The 19,851-nt window shown below is 43.9% G+C and overlaps 1 protein-coding gene and 1 long non-coding RNA gene across 2 annotated transcripts in view; both read right to left on the bottom strand.

Moving 5' to 3' along the window:
* Positions 1–235, bottom strand: part of CUL4B (cullin 4B) — a 32,947-nt gene extending 32,712 nt beyond the window's left edge. The window contains exon 1 of the mRNA XM_040999978.1: positions 193–235. Coding sequence (XP_040855912.1) covers positions 193–220 — 28 coding nt within the window. The 5' untranslated portion in view covers positions 221–235. The remainder of the gene's footprint in view (positions 1–192) is intronic.
* Positions 236–8,743: 8,508 nt separating this feature from the next.
* LOC121169393 lies at positions 8,744–16,168 on the bottom strand. The gene is made up of 3 exons (XR_005885847.1): positions 16,011–16,168; positions 15,205–15,277; positions 8,744–8,822 (listed from the first exon to the last, which is right to left on the bottom strand). It is a non-coding gene; the product is annotated as an uncharacterized LOC121169393 (long non-coding RNA).
* Positions 16,169–19,851: the final 3,683 nt, after the last annotated feature.

Here is a 19,851-nt window from a genome sequence, read left to right as displayed (position 1 = left end):
GGGGCTGGGGAGCCGGCGCACCGCAGGGCGGAGAGGCCGGGGCGGCTGAAGCGCCCCAGACGCTCGCGCTGCTCTGCTTCGGCTCTCGCTCTCTCTTCCCTTCCCCGGCAGTACCTCCCTCCTCCGGCCCACCGGTAACTCTCATCCCTCCGTAACGGTCCCGCGGGAAGCTTTGCGCCGCAGCGCCCTTACCGGAAGTGACTGGGCAGACACTTTTCATAGCGCCCAGCTCCCGAAGCCCCCAGGTCCGCAGGACTTGAATGGGGGGGGTGGGGGAGGGAAAGAGAGGGGGTGGGGGGGGAGACCTGGAAAGGGAGGAGGGGGCGGGCCTTCGAAACACCTTCGGGGCTTCTGATTGGCGCTTGAGGAACGCGAGGCGGACTCCCAAGGTGGGGGGCGGCGGGAGAAGGAGCGGGAAGGATCCTTTAGGGGAGGGAAGGTGGTGACGGTGAGGGGCGGGGTGAGCTAGCTGGGAAAAAGGAGGAGGCGGAAGAGGAGGGGAGAGGGAGGAGACGCACGGAGTAAAAAGTAAGGGAAGGAGAGAGCGAAACTTTTTTCAAAGAGATAAAGGAATTAAGAGGGGAGGCAAGACGGGAAAGGAGTGACCAGAAATGGAGGACAACGTGAAGGCTTTTGCTGCAGAGGGCTATCTTCAAGACAGACCAAAAAGAGCTTACGTAAAAACGGAGATGTGATTCAGTGGAGCTATGAATTGTTAGACACCACAGAACTAAAGTTGGTTAGAGCCAGAATTTTGATCCTTTTCTCAATAGTGTACTTGTATGTCCTTTTACTGCTCACTGGTACATTTTCTAAGATGGCTGGCAGAGCCAAAGGCGTACTCTAAAGAAAACAGCTAACCCCAAACCCAGCACGATTCCTAGGCCCACCGGCTATCGTCACTCCATCAGCTACGAATTCGGTGATTTATAGACCATACCAAAAAAAAAAAAATTAAATCTCACAGATGTTGGCAAGTCAGTGTTTTCTATCAACATATTCTATGAGTTGAAGCTTTGAATTAGATTACTGATTAAACAATAACAACAAAAAGTTTGGTTAAATTAGTAATAACAAACCTTGTAACTTCCCTGACAGGAAGTTTTAACCCTAAAACGTTCTTAAGGGGAGAAAACAATGAATTTGCCAACCTGTTGATCATTCTAACTGCAGAAACCTTCAGTGAACATGTGTCTAGAACTACCTATGCCAGACATTATGCCAGGGCCCTGCCCTTCAGAAGCCAGTGGAGGAAGATAGAAGGGTACTTTAAAAAGCTCATGGAAAAATGGAACTAAAAGTTTATTTGGACACACATTTTAAAAAAAAATCCATGGATGGCTTTTCATAGTATGCATTTTCCATGAACTTTTAAGTACCCTCCTAGTTTAACTGTCTATAATAGTACTCTAAGAAATGTACAAAGTGCTGTGGCATGAGGCAAAGCAAGCAGTTTGAGAGAAATCTGGGAAAGCCAGGAAGTTGCAGAGACATGATATCTATGCTGGGTCTTAAAATGGAAGCTGCCAGTAAGACAAGAGGGAGTGAACAGCATTCCGGGCCAGGACAGAGGAGCACAAAGCAAGGAGTTGTGAAAGGGCCTGGTGTGTTTATACAAACATGGAATCTGCAGGAACGCAGGAAAATAGGGATGTGGCTGGCAGTAAGGAAGATGAGGCTCAAAGTGCCTAGCACACCAACTTAGGAATTTTGTAATTTACTTGTAGGCTATGCCAGACAGCAGCAGATAAGCAAACTGTTTTGATAAGCAAGGCAGTGGCGGGATTGTGGGTGGGGTAAGAGCAGCTTGTGTGCTATGGCCTGATAAGTGAATCGGCACTCTGCAAATAAATCAACTTTCTCACTTTGCTTATTTAAACAGCCCCTTTCCTCCCTTTTCTGGGTCTTGAAAAGTCATTGTAGATCCTCCTAAAAGAGTGCTTCTCTTGGGCATTATCAGCCAGTATCTTTGCACTGTTCCAGAATAGTTTGCTAAAAACAAGGCTCTAATGGAATTTAGGCCCCAGAGCTTTGGAAGGGAGTCCAAAGGCTCAAATGGACAGATGGAAGCACTTTTTTTTTTTTAAATATACCATAGCATTATTGCTGCCCCAAATGAGCAAGTAAGTTCTCAATGTCAGGTAAAGGGTCGTAAAACTAATGGGTTCAAGTCTTTATTGTGTCACATTTCACACAATGCTGAGTTAAGTGTGTAAATGCAAAGTAGAAACTTACTGAATTGAATGTCTCTTTGAAGGTAAAATAATGCTGTGGTATAAAGGACAAGGATATTCTTGTTTAGTCACTAAATTCTTTAGGTGTAGGGAAATGCTAGGTATTCTAAAATGTTATGAATATTAGTGCTAAAAGGGAATGAATATAAAGAGAAAGCTGTTTTTCATATAAACTTTTTTTTAAAGATTTATTTATTTATATTGCAATGTCAGATATACAGAGAGGAGCAAGACAGAAAGGAAGATCATCCCTCTGATCATTCACTCTTTCCAAGCGACCGCAGCAGCCGGTGCTGCACCTATCCAAAGCCAGGAGCCAGGAACTTCCTCCAGGTCTCCCATGTGGGTGCAGGGTCCCAAGGCTTTGGGCCATCCTCGACTGCTTTCCCAGGCCACAAGCAGGAAGCTGGATGGGAAGTGGTGCCGCTGGGATTAGAACCAGCGCCCATATGGGATCCTGGCACATTCTAGGCGAGGACTTTAGGTACTAGGCTACTGCACCGGGCCTTCACACAAACTTATACTGAAACCTGTTGATATTCAACTACATTCTAGTCATAATGGCTCCCAATCTCACAGAAGTATCAAAGCATTCAGTCTTGTAAGTTACATCTTAATTTTAAGGGCACAGACCTTTTTCTTTTCTTTCTTAAATGATTAATAATAATATTCCTTTTGTCATTTTACAAACTCAATTTCCGCCAAGTCAATCCTTGCATATGTAGCACATTCTAATATGGATATGTAATTTTAATAATATTTTTATATTGAGACAGACCATCGTAGATTGTTACTTTGTGATTTGTGAATTTTTTTTTCTCAATTTCAAAATGAGAGAAAAAAAATTTTTCTTTGTCAAATGTCATTTACCTCCAGAATCAACTATTTGTGGCTAGCTCTAATATAAGTCTATATTCTCTATACCCGAACACTGCAAAAAACAATGTTCAATACATTCTCAACATTAAAATACATCTTTCAAGGTTGAACTCACTGGCCACAATAATCATGATGTATATAATACAGGATCCCATACAATTATAGACATTATCAGACTAAGGCAGATTGGGCATTTGATACATATTCCACATACAGATCTTTCATCTTGTGAGTTCAAGTCATACCTTAGAAACATTAATTAAATTTTACAATGCTGCCAGATGAGTATAGTTATTAGTGGCTTCTTTTACATCAGCCCTTTGAGTACTTAGCCCATTACCTAACAGACTTTATTTGCTATACCTGTGAACCATCTGGAAAGCAGATTTAAGGATTAAAAATTAGGGACATGCCACTTTCTGGGAGTGGGAAAACAAAGTGGCCCCAAACCACCTCTCCTTTTGGTGCTGTCAGGTGCTTAGTGTGGAGTTTCTGAGCCTGTTTTTAACCTTCTGTTCACTTTATTGGTGATTGTCATAGTTCCTTTGTCCCACGTTGCTTTTCTTTTTCTCACCAACAAGGCCATTTCAGGTCTCAATGTATGGTTCCCAACTGAGACTGTGCAATACAATTGCCTATGGAGGGGTTTTTTAAAATTTATCTAGAAGTGATAAAAATGGCAGATACAATTCAGGGATAGAGTAGGCAGACACAGGGCAAGGCAAGACACAGATGTTTCTACTTCCATTTTGTCTCTGGAGAGAAGGTGGGAGAGGGTGCCCCTTCCCATTCCCTAGCTTCTCCTGAGCCTGGGAAGGACGGTGGTTATGTATCACTACCCTCCAGGCCCAGGTAAGGGGCAGTAGTACATCCTATGGAAGGGGTCCATTTGATTGACAAGTAAGTAGACTGTATTACGTAGAGAGATGTATAGCTTCCAGTTTCTAAGTCTAAGGGTGCTATCTGGCTGTCCCATTTCGTTCCCTCCTGAGACTTCTGACCCCCATGTTTAAGCATTACTAAAGGATGTAGTTTCCTGTTCTGTTGCTGCTTCCTGCTGACAAGGGTGATGGCCTTGCATGACCCGCATTGGGAAAGCTCTCTATCTCATCTACTGGATCCATTTCACAAGTCGTATAAAATGTAGCTGGTGCCACTGGCTGTGTCCCCCACATCATCGTCACCACCCTGAGATGTCACTGCCTCTTTTTGTCTTTTGGAGAGGCATCCCAGATCCTCCAATGGTTCCCAGGAGCAGGCTGACTCATCATTGGTGCACACCTAGGCACGATCCTCCTTCCTGCGCTGCAGTCAGAAGTGCGAGGCGGCACAACAAGCATTGTGTGCTCCGATGTCAAGGCACACACGCCTGATCTCTGGTCCCTGAAATCCTGTCGCTACCTGGGTTGACATGATGTGAAGCCTGGGTTTCAGGACGATGCCAAGGCCATCAGTGGAGATCCACCTCTCAGGACCCCAGCCTCAGGTACCTAGGGAGTTTTTTTAAGCATCTTTGTTTAGATCCAAACTTAGTCCATTTCAGTCAGAATCTCTACAAGGAGGGCCTCAATTATCAGTATCTTTTATTTGGAAAGGCAGATTTACAGAGAGGAGAGAAAAATTAGAAATCTTCCATCTGTTGATTCATTTTCCAGATGGCCAAAATGGTCAGAGCTGAGCTGATCTGAAGCCAGGAGCCCTTTTCAGGTCTCCTACGTGAGTGCAGGGTCCCAAAGCTTTAGGTCATCCCCTGCTGCTTTCCCAGGCCACAAGCAGGGAGCTGGATTGTAAGTGGAGCAGCTGGGAGTAGAACCACTGCCCATATTGGATCCCGGCACTTCAGGCAGAGGATTATCCAATTGAACCATCACATTAGTCCCCAATTATCAGCATTTTTTTTAATTGGAAAGGCAAATTTACAATGAAGGAAAAACAGATCTTTCATCCATTGGTTCACTCCCCAAGTGGCTACAACAGCCAGAACAAACCCTAACTGAAGCCGGGACTCTGGAGCTTCTTCCAGGTCTCCCACATGGAAGCAGGGTCCCAAGGCTTTGGGCCGTCCTGGACTGCTTTCCCAGGCCACAAGCAGGGAGCTGGAAGGGAAGTGGAGCAGCCAGGGACATGAACCGATACCCATATGGGATCCCGGTCTATGCAAGGTAAGTATTTGGCCACTGAGCCATTGCACCAGACCCAGTTATAAGTGCTTTTCAAAAGCTCTTTGGGTGACTCTAATGCTTCCAAGGTTGGGAGACCATAGCTGTGGTAAATTAAGTGTGCCTTGTGATTTGAACGGGGCTCACAAGCTTTGCACTCGTTTAGGTAAGACTTAGCCTTCTCTAGAAATCCCTCTTTTTTAAAAAAAAAAAAAAGTATTTTATTTCTATTTGAAAGGCAAAGATTCAGAGAGAAGGAGAGACAGAGAGATCGTCCAACCACTGCTTCACTCTCATGTGGGTGCAGGGTCCCAAGGACTTGTGTCCCTTCTAGAGCTTTCCCAGGCCACATGGAGGGAACTGGATGGGAAGGGAGCATCTGGGACATAGACTGGTACCCATATGGGATTCTGGCTTGTGCAAAATGAGGATTTTTGTTTTGTTTTGTTTTACAATTTTGTTTTAATTGATTACATTGCATTATGTGACACAGTTTTATAGGCACTGGGATTCCCCCACTCCCCTCCCCAATCCCCCACCCATTGGTGGATTCCTCCACCTTGTTGCATTACCACAGTTCAAATTCAGTTGAGATTCTTTCATTGCAAGCATCTACCAAGCATAAAGTCCAGCATCTTATTGTCCAGATAAGTTCAACGGTTTCTTGGGGAGACCATCTCTGGTCTGAAGGTAGAGCCAGCAGAGTATCATGCCAATCAATTAAAAGCCCTGACATAACATCAGTAACAATTTATAGCGTTATGGAATTAGTTGACATAGTATTGAGTAACAAATATGTTAAAAGAGAAAAAAAAAAGAATGCAAGTTCTGAACCACATCCTATGACTTCTACATTGACATTTCAATTATTAGTTTATATACAACTGGTTTCTATACACCTTAAAATGGCTATAGTTTACTATTCAGCTGTCTCATGTCTATTTTAATTTTAATATTTAGCAGTTTATAGTGTTGAAGCATGATTTTGCAGAACCTGGCTGTTTTTTGGGTAGTCCAACTCTATAACTCTAACAAGACGTATGTCAACAGTTTAGGTGAACAGTTTTAGGAGGGGTGTGCAGAGAAATCTTCAATACCCCAGTGAGGAGTAACTAATCTTTGTGTCCCACCCAGTGAATTATAAGTGCATCCCCACTGACCGTTTCCTGTCTGTTTCTAAGCTTTCCTTGCTGTTCTCTTTCTATTCTAGTTTTGTTGTTGTTGTTGTTTGTTTGTGTGTTTGTTTGTTTTGAGGGGTTTCCGGAGCAATCCTGATGGTCATTGCCAGAGGAGGTTGGGGACCCAAAGTCAGAACCAGACAAGAACCAGAGAAAGCTCCTCTCCCTAGTCCCGAAGGAAGTTTACTATTCTTCTGTTTCTGTGGACTGCTCAGTGCTCCTGGTTGTCGTTCCAATGACCTTGGATCCTGCAAAGCAGGAATTGGGCTTCTTCCATCCCATGTGGTAGATCCAAATGGGGGTGGGTGACCTCGGAGTTCTTGGCCTCCTAAGGCACTCCAATTCCCCGTGGTCTCCTTGGCAGTTGGGATGTAGTCCTTGGAGCTCGTACTGATAGTCCTTGGTGAGCATCTGAGAGTCTTCAGGGTTGGGATATAAGCCTCCTCCTGTCTGCCTGCTCCACTCTGGTGTCCTCTCCTGCTCTGTGCATATGACCTCCTGTTAAGAGGTTGTTAGGATTGCAAAGCGAGGATTTAGCCAGTAGGTTATTGCACCAGGCCCCTGGTCTCTTTTTCAAATACAACTTAGCCATAAAGACTTAATTGTGAACTGTTTTTAAAAGATTTGATTATTTTATTTGACAGGAAAGGAAATAGGGGGAACAGAGAGATGAGAGACAAGAGATTTCCATCCACTGGTTCACTCACCAGATGGACATAAAGGCCAAATCAAAGTCTGGATCTTATGAATTTCGCACATGGATACAAGAGCCCAAAGACTTGAGCTGTCTTCCTTTGCTTTTTCCTGGCATAACAGCAGAGAGCCAGATTGGAAGCAGAGCAGCTGAAAATTGAACCAGCATCCATATCGGATGCCAGTTTGGCATTGCATGGCAGCTTAACTTGCTAAGCCACAGCAATGGTCCCAGTTTCTAACTTTTAAATTGAATGTCTCTTGGGATAAAAAGGTTAAAAAAACTTAAGTGCCTGGAGGTAAACAGGACTCTGAAAAAACACTGCACTGCAGGGTGGGGAGAGGTAAGTTCACCAACAAGGAAAGATTTCTGAGAGGTCACTTTACTGCCCGGGGTCAATCTTCCTTTGTAATGACAGCATGCATACATTTACTTGATCTTAATCAAAGGGCTGAGAAGTGATAACGTGTACAGTCAAGTTTTGACAGCTTATCTCTGTGGCCAAATTCACGTGAAAATAACATTTTTACCGTAAGCAAAGCAAACAGCAGATATTAGGAATGTAGGTTTGGAGCGATCTATAAATGCCCAATTTTTAAATAATAATTACTCTAATGAAGTTTCTATTACCAAGTCACCTGCTTATCCTGAGTTTAAGTGGCCAGTATTCCCACAAACAGCATTCAGTTATTCATTCAACAAAAATGTATTGAGCAGCTACTCTTGGACAGACCAAGTGCTAGATGCTGTGAAGGAATATAGAACTAATACAACCTTCCATTTCTGTTTGATTTTTCAGTTTTGCAAAATGCTTTCACATACAATCATTTTATCCTCATAACCACACTGAGAAGTTGCTTACCATCCCCAATTTAGAAATGGGAAACAGGTTCAAAAAAGGAGGTTAAAATTACCCGCCAAAGTCATAAAGCATAAGGACTTAAGATTTAGTTATTTTCATTGGAAAGGCAGATTCACAGAGGAGAGACAAAGATCTTCCATCCACAGGTTCACTGCTCAAGTGGCCCCAACAGCCAGAGCTGAGCTGAAACAAAACCAGGAACCAGGAGCTTCTTCCTGATGTCCCATGTGTGTGCAGGGTCCCAAGTCTTTGGGCAATCCTCTGCTTTCCCAGGCCACAAGCAGGAAGCCGGATTGGAAATGGAACAGCCAGGATACAAACCGGTGCCAATATGGGATCCTGCTGCTTTAGGGGAGAGGATTGGCCAATTGAGGCATCATGCCAGGCCCACAAAGCATTAAGATTTAAACCTAGTTCTTTTAAATTAAGACTTTTTAAATAGACTAGTTCATAACTAGTCTCTAGTCATGGAATTTTCATGTAAGACAAAGACACTCAGAGACCAACTCATTAGATTAAAAAAAAAAAAGGAATAACAAAACAACACTTTTGGGGAGGGGGAGATGAGTCACATTACAGTGCCCAGGGGGATTTTCAAGTTTGAATACAGTCAAGCCATCGCCAAGCAGACAGGACAAACAAGTAAAGCTCATTTCTGGAGATAACAGCAATCTAGTTCTGGACAATCTAGACAATCAGTCCATTCTCTTACCGGACCCTCAGTGGTTGATCTTCATGGAATGTAGAAACCAGCTCCTTCTCCTGGCCCAATCCAGGCAGACAGTGAACAAACCTTGCCCGAGAACCTGCTATGATCTGTTCAGTGGGTTCAGAGAATAATTGGCATAGTACATGAGGCAAATGATTACAGCATAGAGTAATACCAGCTGCTATGGGAATACAGGAGAGACATGGCCCAGCCTAAGAGAATGAAAAGAGTAGAGTGTGTGAATGTTGTTTGGTGGCTGAGGGAGCTGAAGAATAGTTTCCAGAAAAACAAATTCAATTGAAATCCCTAAGGGTGGGCCCAGCTGCGTGGCCTAGCAGCTAAAGTCCTCACCTTGTACACACCAGGATCCCATATGGCCGCCAGTTCTAATCCTGGCAGTCCCACTTCCCTTCCAGTTCCCTGCTTGTGGCCTGGGAAAGCAGCCAAGGACGGCCCAAAGCCTTGGGACCCTGCACCCACGTGGGAGACCTGGAAGAAGTTCCTGGATCCTGGCTTTGGATAGGTGCAGCATCGGCCATTGCGGTCATTTGGGGAGTGAATCATCGGACGGAAGATCTTCCTCTCTGTCTCTCCTTCTCTCTGTATATCTGACTTCACAATAAAAAGAAATAAATCTTTAAAAAAAAAAAAAAAAAGAAAGAAATCCCTGAGGATGACAGCCAGCCAAAGTGGAAGTGAGTAGCGAGCACAAGGAAGGACCCACCATAAGGAGCACAGGTGAATAATGAAGAAGAAAGATAGTACAGCAGAGTCGGGAAATTTCAAGGAGTCTAGGGCATAGCTTCAGTCCTGACCTTAAACTCTGGACAGCTAAGTTGGGAAATCAAGGCAGCATCCTAATCTCAGTTCTTTTTGAAGATTTATTTATTTTTATTGGGAAAGCAAATTTAGTGAAAAGAGGAGAGACAGAGAGGAAGATCTTCTGTCTGATGGTTCACTCCCCAAGTGCCGCAATGGCCAGAGTTGAGCCAATCCGAAGCAAGGAGTGTCTTCTGGATTTCCCATGCAGGTGCAGGGTCCCAAGGCTTTGGGCCGTCCTCGACTGCTTTCCCAGGCCACAGGCAGGGAGCTGGATGGGAAGTGGAGCAGCTGAGGCACAAACAGGTGCTCATATGTGATCCCAGGGTGTGCAAGATGAGGACTTTAGCCACTATGCTACTACACTGGGTCCCATTTACTTGTTTTTTGTAAATAAAGTTTTATTGCAACATTGTTGCACTTACTCCTATTTATTCATGAGTATATAGTATGTAGCTGATTTTGTGCTATACTAAGTTGTGACAGAGTATGAGGCTCACAGAGCCTATTTACGATCCAGTGCTTTAAAAACATTGCTAATCCATTCATCACTTGAATACTAAATGATAGAAACAGACTTACAGAATACTTAGTTGTGGCCCCAAAGACAGAGTGTTTCAAATATGCTAAGAATTTTCTAAATCTGTGTAACATTTGATACAAAATTGAGAATGGCAAGAGAATTTTTGGTAGTTGGCTGGCCAGATAAATTGTGACATTCACAAGACAACAGCATATAGCATTGAAACAGATGAACTGCAGCGAAGTAATTCTCAGTTTCAATGTTACATGAAAACAGCAAATCACTAATAAAGCATAGGATTTTGTTATGTAGCATTTTCTACTAAGCTCAAAATTGAAAAAGCTATATATAATATATAATATGGTAAAATCACATAAGTATAGAAGGGAAACAATAACCGCATGATCTGGATAAGGGATCACTCGAGAGAAAATACAGAAAGGGGAAGTGGTACTTAGGTAGATTCTAAAGTACTGGGAATGTTCTAGTTCTTAACCCATTATCTTGCCCTATGTAGAGGGCACCTATAAAGACTTACAGTGTAAATTGTTTTTGTTTGTTTATTTGTTTGTTTGTTTTTAAAGATTTATTTATTTATTGGAAAGGCGGATATACAGAGGAGGAGAGACAGAGAGGAAGATCTTCCCTCCGATGATTCACTCCCCAAGTGAGCCCAACGGCTGATGCTATGCTGATCCAAAGCCAAGATCCAGGAACTTCCTCTGGGTATCCAACACAGGTGCAGGGTCCCAAGGCTTTGGGCCATCCTGGATTGCTTTCCCATGCCACAAGCAGGGAGCTGGAAGGGAAGTGGGACTGCCGGGATTAGAACCAGCGCCCATATGGGATCCCGGCGCGTTCAAGGTGAGGACTTTAGCTGCTAGGCCATGCCACTGGGCACCTTACAGAGTAAATTGTAAAAAAAAAAAAAAAAAATGGGGTTCAGCATGATGGCTCAGTCGCTAAATCCTTACTCACCATCTGCCAAGATCCCATATGGGCACCAGTTCATGTCCCAGAAGCTCCACTTCCCATCCAGCTCCCTGCTTGTAGCCTGAGAAAGCAAGAGAGGATGGCCCAAAGCCTTGGGACCCTGCACCTGTGTGGGTACCCAGAAGAGTCTCCTGGCTCCTGGCTTCGGATCGGCTCAGCTCCAGCCATTGCAGCCACTTAGAGACTGAGCCACGAGACAAGATCTTTCTGTGTCTCCTCTCTGTAAATCTGATCTGCCTTTCCAATACAAAAAAAAAATCTTTGTAAGCTTTATATTTATTTTTATTAGAAAGGCAGATTTACAGTGAATGAGATATCAGGCAAGTATTTAAACACTAGGCCAGACCCCAAAAGTGAGTATTAAAAATTTTTTTTAATTATAAATTTTTCACTGGAATTAGTAAACTGTAAAAAACTTTAAGACTTTGAGTGAGCAATAAACATACACTTATGATAATCTTGAAACAAATAGCATACCATTCAAATATACATATATTTTTCCCTGTCCCATTCAGTATCCACCGACTCTGGTAAAAGTCCCAAGGCAAAGATACAGTCAGGAGTTTTCTTTCAGCACCAGGTACCAAATCCTGATCCCAATGCCATTCAAATATTTGCAGAATTGAAACCTTGGGACTTGATGCCAGTGTGTGGTATTTCATGTTTTGCCTCTACCTGTGACACTGGCATCCCATTCAGGGGCCAATCAGAGTCCAGGCTGCTCAGCTTCTGATCCAGCTCCCTGCTGAAGTGCCTGGAAGAGCAGAGAAAGAAGGCCCGAGTGCCAGGTGGGTCCCTTCACGCCCATGGGAGACCTAGCTTCTCCCTTCAGCCTAGACTAGTCTTGGTGGTTTGCAGCCATTTAGGGAGCTCACCAACTGACCGATCTTTTTCTCTCTGTCTCTCCTCTCTCTGTAACTGTGCCTTTCAAATAAATAAAAAGTAAATAAATCTTTTTCAAAAAGTAAACCTGGGACTTAAGGGAGTAAGCCAAATTAAGGGTTTATGGATATTTATTATGCTCCACGAATTACACACATATTTTACTTAAATTACGTGATAAAAAGTCTATCCTCTTTATATCTGACTTTCCAATAAAAATAAAATAAGATTTTGGGCCTATAAAAGAGTCCAAAAGAGTTCAGAGACAGCTATTGGTAATCTGTTTAAGCTTAGAACTTGTCAGTTTGGAAAAATTGCTGACAGAAATGGCAAATGACAACTAGAATTGGTAATCTAAATATACAGGGATTCCAATAATTCCTTGGAAAATGGAATTAAAAGAAGTCGACTTTGATACAAAAATATGTATGTCTGAAGTCTTCAAAAAGTTTCTGAAAATAGGGCCCGGCGCGATGGCTCAGTGGTTAAAGTCCTCACCTTGCACGCCCGGGATCCCATATGGGCACCGGTTCTAATCCCGGCAGCCCCGCTTCCCTTCCAGCTCCCTGCCTGTGGTCCGGGAAAGCAGTCGAGGACGGCCCAAAGCTTTGGGACCCTGCACCTGTGTGGGAGACCCGGAAGAGGCTCCTGGCTTCGGATTGGCATAGTATCGGCCCGTTGCGCTCACTTGGGGAGTGAATCATTGGACGGAAGATCTTCCTCTCTGTCTCTCCTGTCTGTATATCCGCCTTTCCAATAAAAAAAAAAAAAAGAAACTTCCTTTAAAAAAAAAAAGTTTCTGAAAATATATACCATGAAAAAAGAATAACTGCTCATGGCATAATCGCGGAAGCACTTCACACAGAGAAGGGAGGAACATAATCAGACCACATTTAGTAATGTTCAGGACTTAACAATTTGCAAAAATAGGGTGATATTTTCTTTTAATCCCTGCTGTCCATCTAAGCTAACTTACCAAAAGTAACCCCAGAAACTGCTGATCAATGAGCTTTTTGGTTTTTGAAGAAAATTTATTTTTGTTTATTAGAAAGGCAGGTTTACAGCCTGGTGCAGTAGCATAGCAGCTAAAGTCTTCGCCTTGAACGCCCCGGGATCCCATATGGGCGCCGGTTCTAATCCCAGCTGCTCCACTTCCCATCCAGCTCCCTGCCTGTGGCCTGGGAAAGCAGTCGAGGACGGCCCAAGGCCTTGGGACCCTGCACCCACATGGGAAGCTCCTGGCTCCATGTGGACCCTGCACCTGGAAGAAGCTCCTGGCTCCTGGCTTTGCATTGGCTCAGCTCCAGCCATTGTAGGCATGGGGGGGAGGTGAACCAATGACAAAAGAGCTTTCTTTCTGTGTTTTGTTCTCTCTGTATATCTGACTTTCCAATAAAAAATAAATATTTTTTGAAAAAGAAAGGCAGGTTTACAGAGAGAAGAAGAGACAGAAAGGTCTTCCATCTACTGGTTTACTCCCCAAATGGCCACAATGATTGGAGCTGAGCCAGTCTGAAGCCAGGAGCCACAAACCCCTTCTGGGTTTCCCACGTGAGTACAGGGTCCCAAGGCTTTGGGCGGTCCTCATCTGCTTTCCAGGCCACAGGCAGGGAGCTGGATGTGAAGCGGAGCTGCTGGGATTAGAACTAGCACCCATATGGAATGCCAACACTCGCAGTGAGAGGATTAGCCAATTGAGCCATCATAGTGGGCTTCAAGGAGGTTTCTTTATACATTTGCTAACATACAGAGTTATACCTGTAAAAAATGGATCATATGCTACACATTGAGCTGGAAGTGTACTTTCTGCTTAATTTTATACTGTGAACAACTTTTCCTTGTCAGTATACATAGATCGATCTCACTAGTTTTAATGGCAGTACACTTTACTGTACATGGAAATACATATTTCTAACACTGTAAAAAATATCATTATTACATTGTTGTTTCTTTTCCTTACTTTTGCCAGACTTATTGAATTTCTTCTGTTCCTCTTCCAATTATTAGTATTTTGGAAATATGACACGCCATTTCTGTGCTTTTGGATCTTTCAGTTTGGTTTATTCATACATGTTATATGCACACATTTCTTTTGCCAAGAAACAAAGAGTGCAGAAAGTGTAAGATAAAAAGTAAGTGCAGCGTGGTGTATCGCATTTTGCATTTATATACATATATACTTATATACATACAAATAGAAAGCAATGGGTTTTTTTTAAACAAAAATAGTGTAATTATTGGAAATATGCTTGCACATTTTGCCTTTTTACTTAATATATATTAGAGATATTTTCATGGCTGCAGTCTGTTTCATATTAAAGCTGCTGTTTGTTCACATATCTTTGGACATTTGGCAACCTGCTGTTTGTGACTGCAGATATGCTGCAATGAATATATCATAACAGATCTTTGTGTGCATATAAAAGTATTTCTGAGGATATATTAAAAGAAGTGAAATTGAGTCAAGGGGCAGGGGTATTTAAATTTTGATCAAGTGCCATTTTAACTTTCAGAAATGTACATATTATTTGCCTTTTAACGGAGCTGATTCTCCCACACCCTTAGAAACCATAAACTTTATGAAAGTTTTTGCTTAGATCTTACATGATTCCATTCTTCATTCAGAGAACACAAAGCACAGAAGCGTGCCTGTACGGGCTCGCACAGCTGGGTTTCTGGCCGGGGCGTGTCTGCAGGGCTGCCTCGGGGTCACGTCACGTGCTCGCGCCAGCTGACACTTTCTGTTGACATACACCCACTCCTTTACTGCACGCCTTTAAAAAAAAGTGTGCTACAACCACTACCTCGTGATGCCAGTTCTCTCTAGAAATGTATTTCTACCTTGCTATTACTTCTTTATTAATCAATTCATTATTATTTTTAGATGCTTTTTGCATTTTTAAAAAAAATATATTTATTTACTTGAAAGGCAGAGAGAGAGAGAGAGAGAATGGTCTCGCATTTGCTGCTTCACTCCCCGAAAGGCTGCAATAGCTGTGGCTAGGCCAGGGGCAAGCCAGGAGCCAGGAGCTCCAGGACGGTGTCCCATGCGGTGGCAGGGTTTCAAGCACTCGAGCCATTTCCCTCTGCCTTTCCATACACATTAGCAGCAAATTGGTTTGGAAGCAGAGCAGCCAGGACTTGAAAGCAATGATCTGATATGGGATGCCAGCGTTAGACATGGTAGCTTAACCCTCTGCTGCAGTGCTGAGTTTACGAGTAATCCGTAGGGGTTGACGGTTCCTTAGCTTCCCCTTGTTCCGTTTACTCACCGTCTTCATCTTCTGTGATCTCATCATCACTCCTTTCCTCTGGTTCAGGTATGTGTGACATCCTCTTTGGGAGCTGGGAAGAGACACAATTTCCCTTTACAATAACTCTCTTCTTTATCTATATCATGTTATAGATTTAGCTAATCTGGTTTCTCAACCAGTTTTATTCTCTTTTATATGCCACCAAGAAAATCCTGGAAATTTTGATCACAACTTTCTCTGTTATACCTATGTTGCTGTTATATTTATTTTTTTAATGTAAAGATAATTTAGATGATAAAAACATTTGCTCAGACTAATATTCTAAACTAGCATCTTACAAACCCTTCTGTTACAAAAGCTTGGCTGCCACTGATTTAAATGCCAAAAAAGCCTAGCCTTAATTGTGTCCTCCAGCTATGTCGGCGGGTTCTCCAGTGCATGCCCTCACATGGCATCTAATCTAAGCCACTGATTCTACTCTGCTCTGGTTTTCGCGGAATAGCCACCACACTACCGCCTGGGTCCCGTCTGTGGTCGCCACAGTCCCTGGGCATTTTTTTTTTTTCAGTTAAGTATGATTTTCACGTGCTCCCCCCTCCCCCCAGTTCCCCCACATCGTTTAGGGGAATAGAGGCTGAAACTGTTAACATGTTCCTTCCTCGCGTCTGGGAACAATGAACCTTAATACAACAGTGAGAAGGACCAAAAAGTATCTTACAATGTGTCCTTGCATTGTGACGTAGCTCTAAACGACACCTGCTTTTGCTACATTCCTAAGAGACAGCTTCCCGATACTTGAGTCTAAACAGGGAAGTTTAGCTTACGTTGTCACGGCAGGATCAGTGATTTGAGGGGCTCGTCTTTTTTTTTAGGTTGATCAGTTGGTTTCATTGAAAGCCCAACCTCTCACACCCTGGAGGGCCAGAGATTCCTGCAGAAAACGCTGTTCTTGCAGCCCTTTTATAGGCTAGGAGGCTGGACTTCCGGTATGTTGATTGGCTTTCAAAATGATTGACAGCAGCTCCGACCAATTGCTACAAGCAACAGCTCGTTTCAATAACGGTGGCTTGGTTGGGACAAAAAACCGGAAAAAGCAATAATGAAAGAAGATGTAATAGCGACACATCTCCCAAAGTGTGTGTTACTCTGTTTTATAGTATCACCTAGAGAGTACAGTGACAGAAGAGCCAAGGTTTTTCTCTGTGAGACTGACACACTCCTAAACCACCAGCTGTAAAGGTAGTCTCCCAGCAAACTAAATCGCTGTGAAAACCTCGATTCTCTACTAGGTCACTCTGAAAACGGTCCAGAGAGATTAGACGGATGGATGGTTCCTCAGCTGTGGGAGATGGGGAAGACAGTGGGAGATGGGGGCCGTGAAGAGGGTAGAGGACCGAGGGAGACAGAGGATTAGCAATAGCAAGGAGTCTTATTGTGGCCTCCCAAAGGTGAAAACCTAGGCTCCCCAACTCGAGCAGTGCTGCATAGGCGTGCCCCAACCCTATGTAGTAGCATAGAGTAGATCACCTAGGTGATATTTTCTGTACAGCTAGATTGCATCTTTCTTGGCCCTTGGTCTATTAAGAGCAGGATTTTGGTGAAGCTATAAATTTTTCCATAGTTATTAAATATGTGTGTACATATATTTCAATTTCTTTAAAAGTCAGATTTATAGGGCCCTGTGCAGTAGCCAAGCGGCTGAAGTCTTCTCCTTGAATGCACCAGGATCCCATATGGGTGCCAGTTCTAATCCAGGGAGCCCTGCTTCCCATCCAGCTCCCAGTTTGTGGCCTGGGAAGGCAGTGGAGGACGGCCCAAAGCCTTGGCATCCTGCACCTATGTGGGAGACCCAGAAGAGGCTCCTGGACCCAGGTTTCGGATCAGCACAGCAGCAGCTATTACGGACACTTGGGGAATGAATCATCAGATGGAAGATCTTCCTCTCTGTCTCTCCTCCTCTCTGTATATCTGACTTTCCAATAAAAATTTTTAAAATCTTTTTTAAAATGTCAGATTTGGGCCTGGTGCAGTGGGCTAGTAGCTAAAGTCCTTGTCTTGACATGCCAGGATCCCATATGAGCGCCAGTTCTAATCCTGGCAGCCCCACTTCCCATCCAGCTCCCTGCTTGTGACCTGGGAAGGCAGTTGAGGATGACCCAAAGCCTTGGGACCCTGCACCAGCATGGAATACCTGGAGAAAGTTCCTGGATCCTGGCTTCGGATCAAATCGGCTCAGCACCGGCTGTTGCGCTCACTTGGGGAGTAAATCATCAGACAGAAAATCCTCCTCTCTGTCTATCCTCTTCTCTGTATATCTGACTCTGCAATAAAAATAAATCTAGGCCCAGTGCGGTAGCCTAGCAACTAAAGTCCTTGTCTTGAGCACGTAGCAGAATCTCATATGCCTGCCAGTTCTAGTCCCGGCAGCTCCACTTCCCATCCAGCTCCCTGCTTGTGGCCTGGGAAGGAGCCAGCAGCTTCTTCCAGGTCTCCCACATGGGTGCAGGGTCCCAAGGCTTTGGGCTGTCCTCCACTGCAGGGAGCTGGATACAAAAGGAACAGCTGGCACACAAACTGGTGCCGTATGGGAACCTAGCACTTGGAGGTGGAGGATTAGCCAGTTGATCCACCACACTGGGACCAATAATAGAATGTTAATTGTAAAATCTAGGTAGTAGCTGTTTTAATGTTAGCTTTAAATTTTTAAAAACTTATCCGCATGTTTGGAGATTTGTATAGTAGGTATTGAGAAATGAAACAAAAATATGCCCTAGGGTTCTGTACGTGTATATCCAACTTGATTAGCTAGGACTGTTTATTACATGTGACAACCTCAACTTTAATAAGAAGCTTAAGATGAAAATGGAGTTGATTAGACTTTGTGAGCAGGTTGGATCACAGACGCAGCCGAGTTCAGAAATTCAAACAGTATCTAAAGTCTCATTCCATTTCCCCATTTTCCATCTCAGCTTCTTTCTTCTTCTTTTTTTTTTTTTAGATTTATTTATTTTTATCACAAAGTCGGATATACAGAGAGGAGGAGAAACAGAGAGGAAGATCTTCCATCCAATGATTCACTCCCCAAGTGACTGCAATGGCCGGTGCTGTGCCGATCTGGAGCCAGAAACCATGAACTTCTTTCCTGGTCTCCCACATAGGTGCAGGATGCCAAGGCTTTGGGCCGTCCTCGAGTGCTTTTCGACAGGCCACAAGCAGGGAGCTGGGTGGGAAGTGGAGCTGGCGGGATTAGAACTGGTGTCCAAATGGGATCCCAGCATGTTCAAGGCGAGGACTTTAGCCACGAGGCTACTGTGCATTTAGTCAAAATGCAAAGTGAGAAAGAGAAATCTCCTCCCCACTGCCCATCTCCGCAGATGGCTGCAATGGCCATAGCTGGGTAGGTCTCTTTGGACTTAGGAGCCAGGAGATTGGCTCCTAAGTTCAAATAAATTAAATAAAAATAAAAATCGGGGCCCAACGTGGTAGTCTAGTGGCTAAAGTCCTCACCTTGTATGCACTGGCATCCCATATGGGCACTGGTTTGTATCCCAGTTGCTCCACTTCCCTTCCAGTTCTCTACTTGTGATCTGGGAAAGCAGTCGAGGATGGCCCAAAGCTTTATGACCCTGCATCCACATGGCAGACCCCGAAGAAGCTCCTGGCTCTGGATCCAGCTCTGTTGGCAACCACTTGGGGAGTGGACCTCCACCAGTTGTGGAGGAACTTTCTGTCTCTCCTTCTCTCTGTAATTCTGACTTTCCAAAAAACTTTTTTAAAAATAAAAAATAAAAATAAAGAGAAGAGTGTCTTATAGACTCAAAGCAGATGGTGCTGAAGCTACAGGGAGGAGTGAGTGCCTGGGGCTCGCCTTTGACTCTTGTTGGTAGAGATAAAGAAGTTTGGAGAAGATTGATATTTCCTTCAGTCTAAGCCTTTCCTTGGCGTGTTCAGTTGAAGGAGGTCGAAAACTGGGATTTAGTCCCAGTGCATGAGTTTGCTCTTGATTTCTGGCCAGAGCGGGACTGTATTTGGGGTACCCACTAACAGGACTTTGAAGTGAAATAAATAGATGTCAGAACACAGAACACTGACTTCGGATGATGAGAGGCCTGTAGAAGTCTATGGAACCCTGAAGATGTGCAGCTTCATCTTACCCTTAGGCCATTTGTAGCTGCCTAAATGATAATCAGAAGGAGACTATTTAAACAAATTGAGGTATACACGTGCTATTGATTTCCCTGTAGCCAGCAAAAGCAATGGCATCTTTCACTTTTTGTATCTTTATATCATCTGACATGGAAAAATATCCAAGATGAATTTCACTCAAGAAATGCATAGAGCATGGCCCGGCGCGGTGGTCTAGTGGCTAAAATTCTTGCCTTGAATGCACCAGGATCCCATAAGGGTGCCAGTTCTAATCTTGGCAGCCCCATTTCCCATCCAGCTTCCTGTTTGTGGCCTGGGAAAGCAATGGAAGATGGCCCAAAGCCTTGGGACCCTGCACCCACATGGGAGACCTGGAGGAAGTACCTGGCTTCTGGTTTCGGATCGGCACAGCACCAGCTGCTGCGGTTGCTTGGGGAGTGAATCATCGGATGGAAGATCTTCCTCTGTCCTCTTCTCTGTATATCTGCCTTTCCAATAAAATAAATAGGGCCCGGCACG

The sequence above is a fragment of the Ochotona curzoniae genome, unplaced genomic scaffold (genome assembly GCF_017591425.1).
Source record: "Ochotona curzoniae isolate NIBS_2020 unplaced genomic scaffold, NIBS_Ocur_1.0 scaffold_1852, whole genome shotgun sequence".
Taxonomy (NCBI): Eukaryota; Metazoa; Chordata; class Mammalia; order Lagomorpha; family Ochotonidae; genus Ochotona; species Ochotona curzoniae.
Note: the sequence above shows the minus strand (reverse complement) of the source record. Positions and strands in the feature narration are given on the sequence as shown.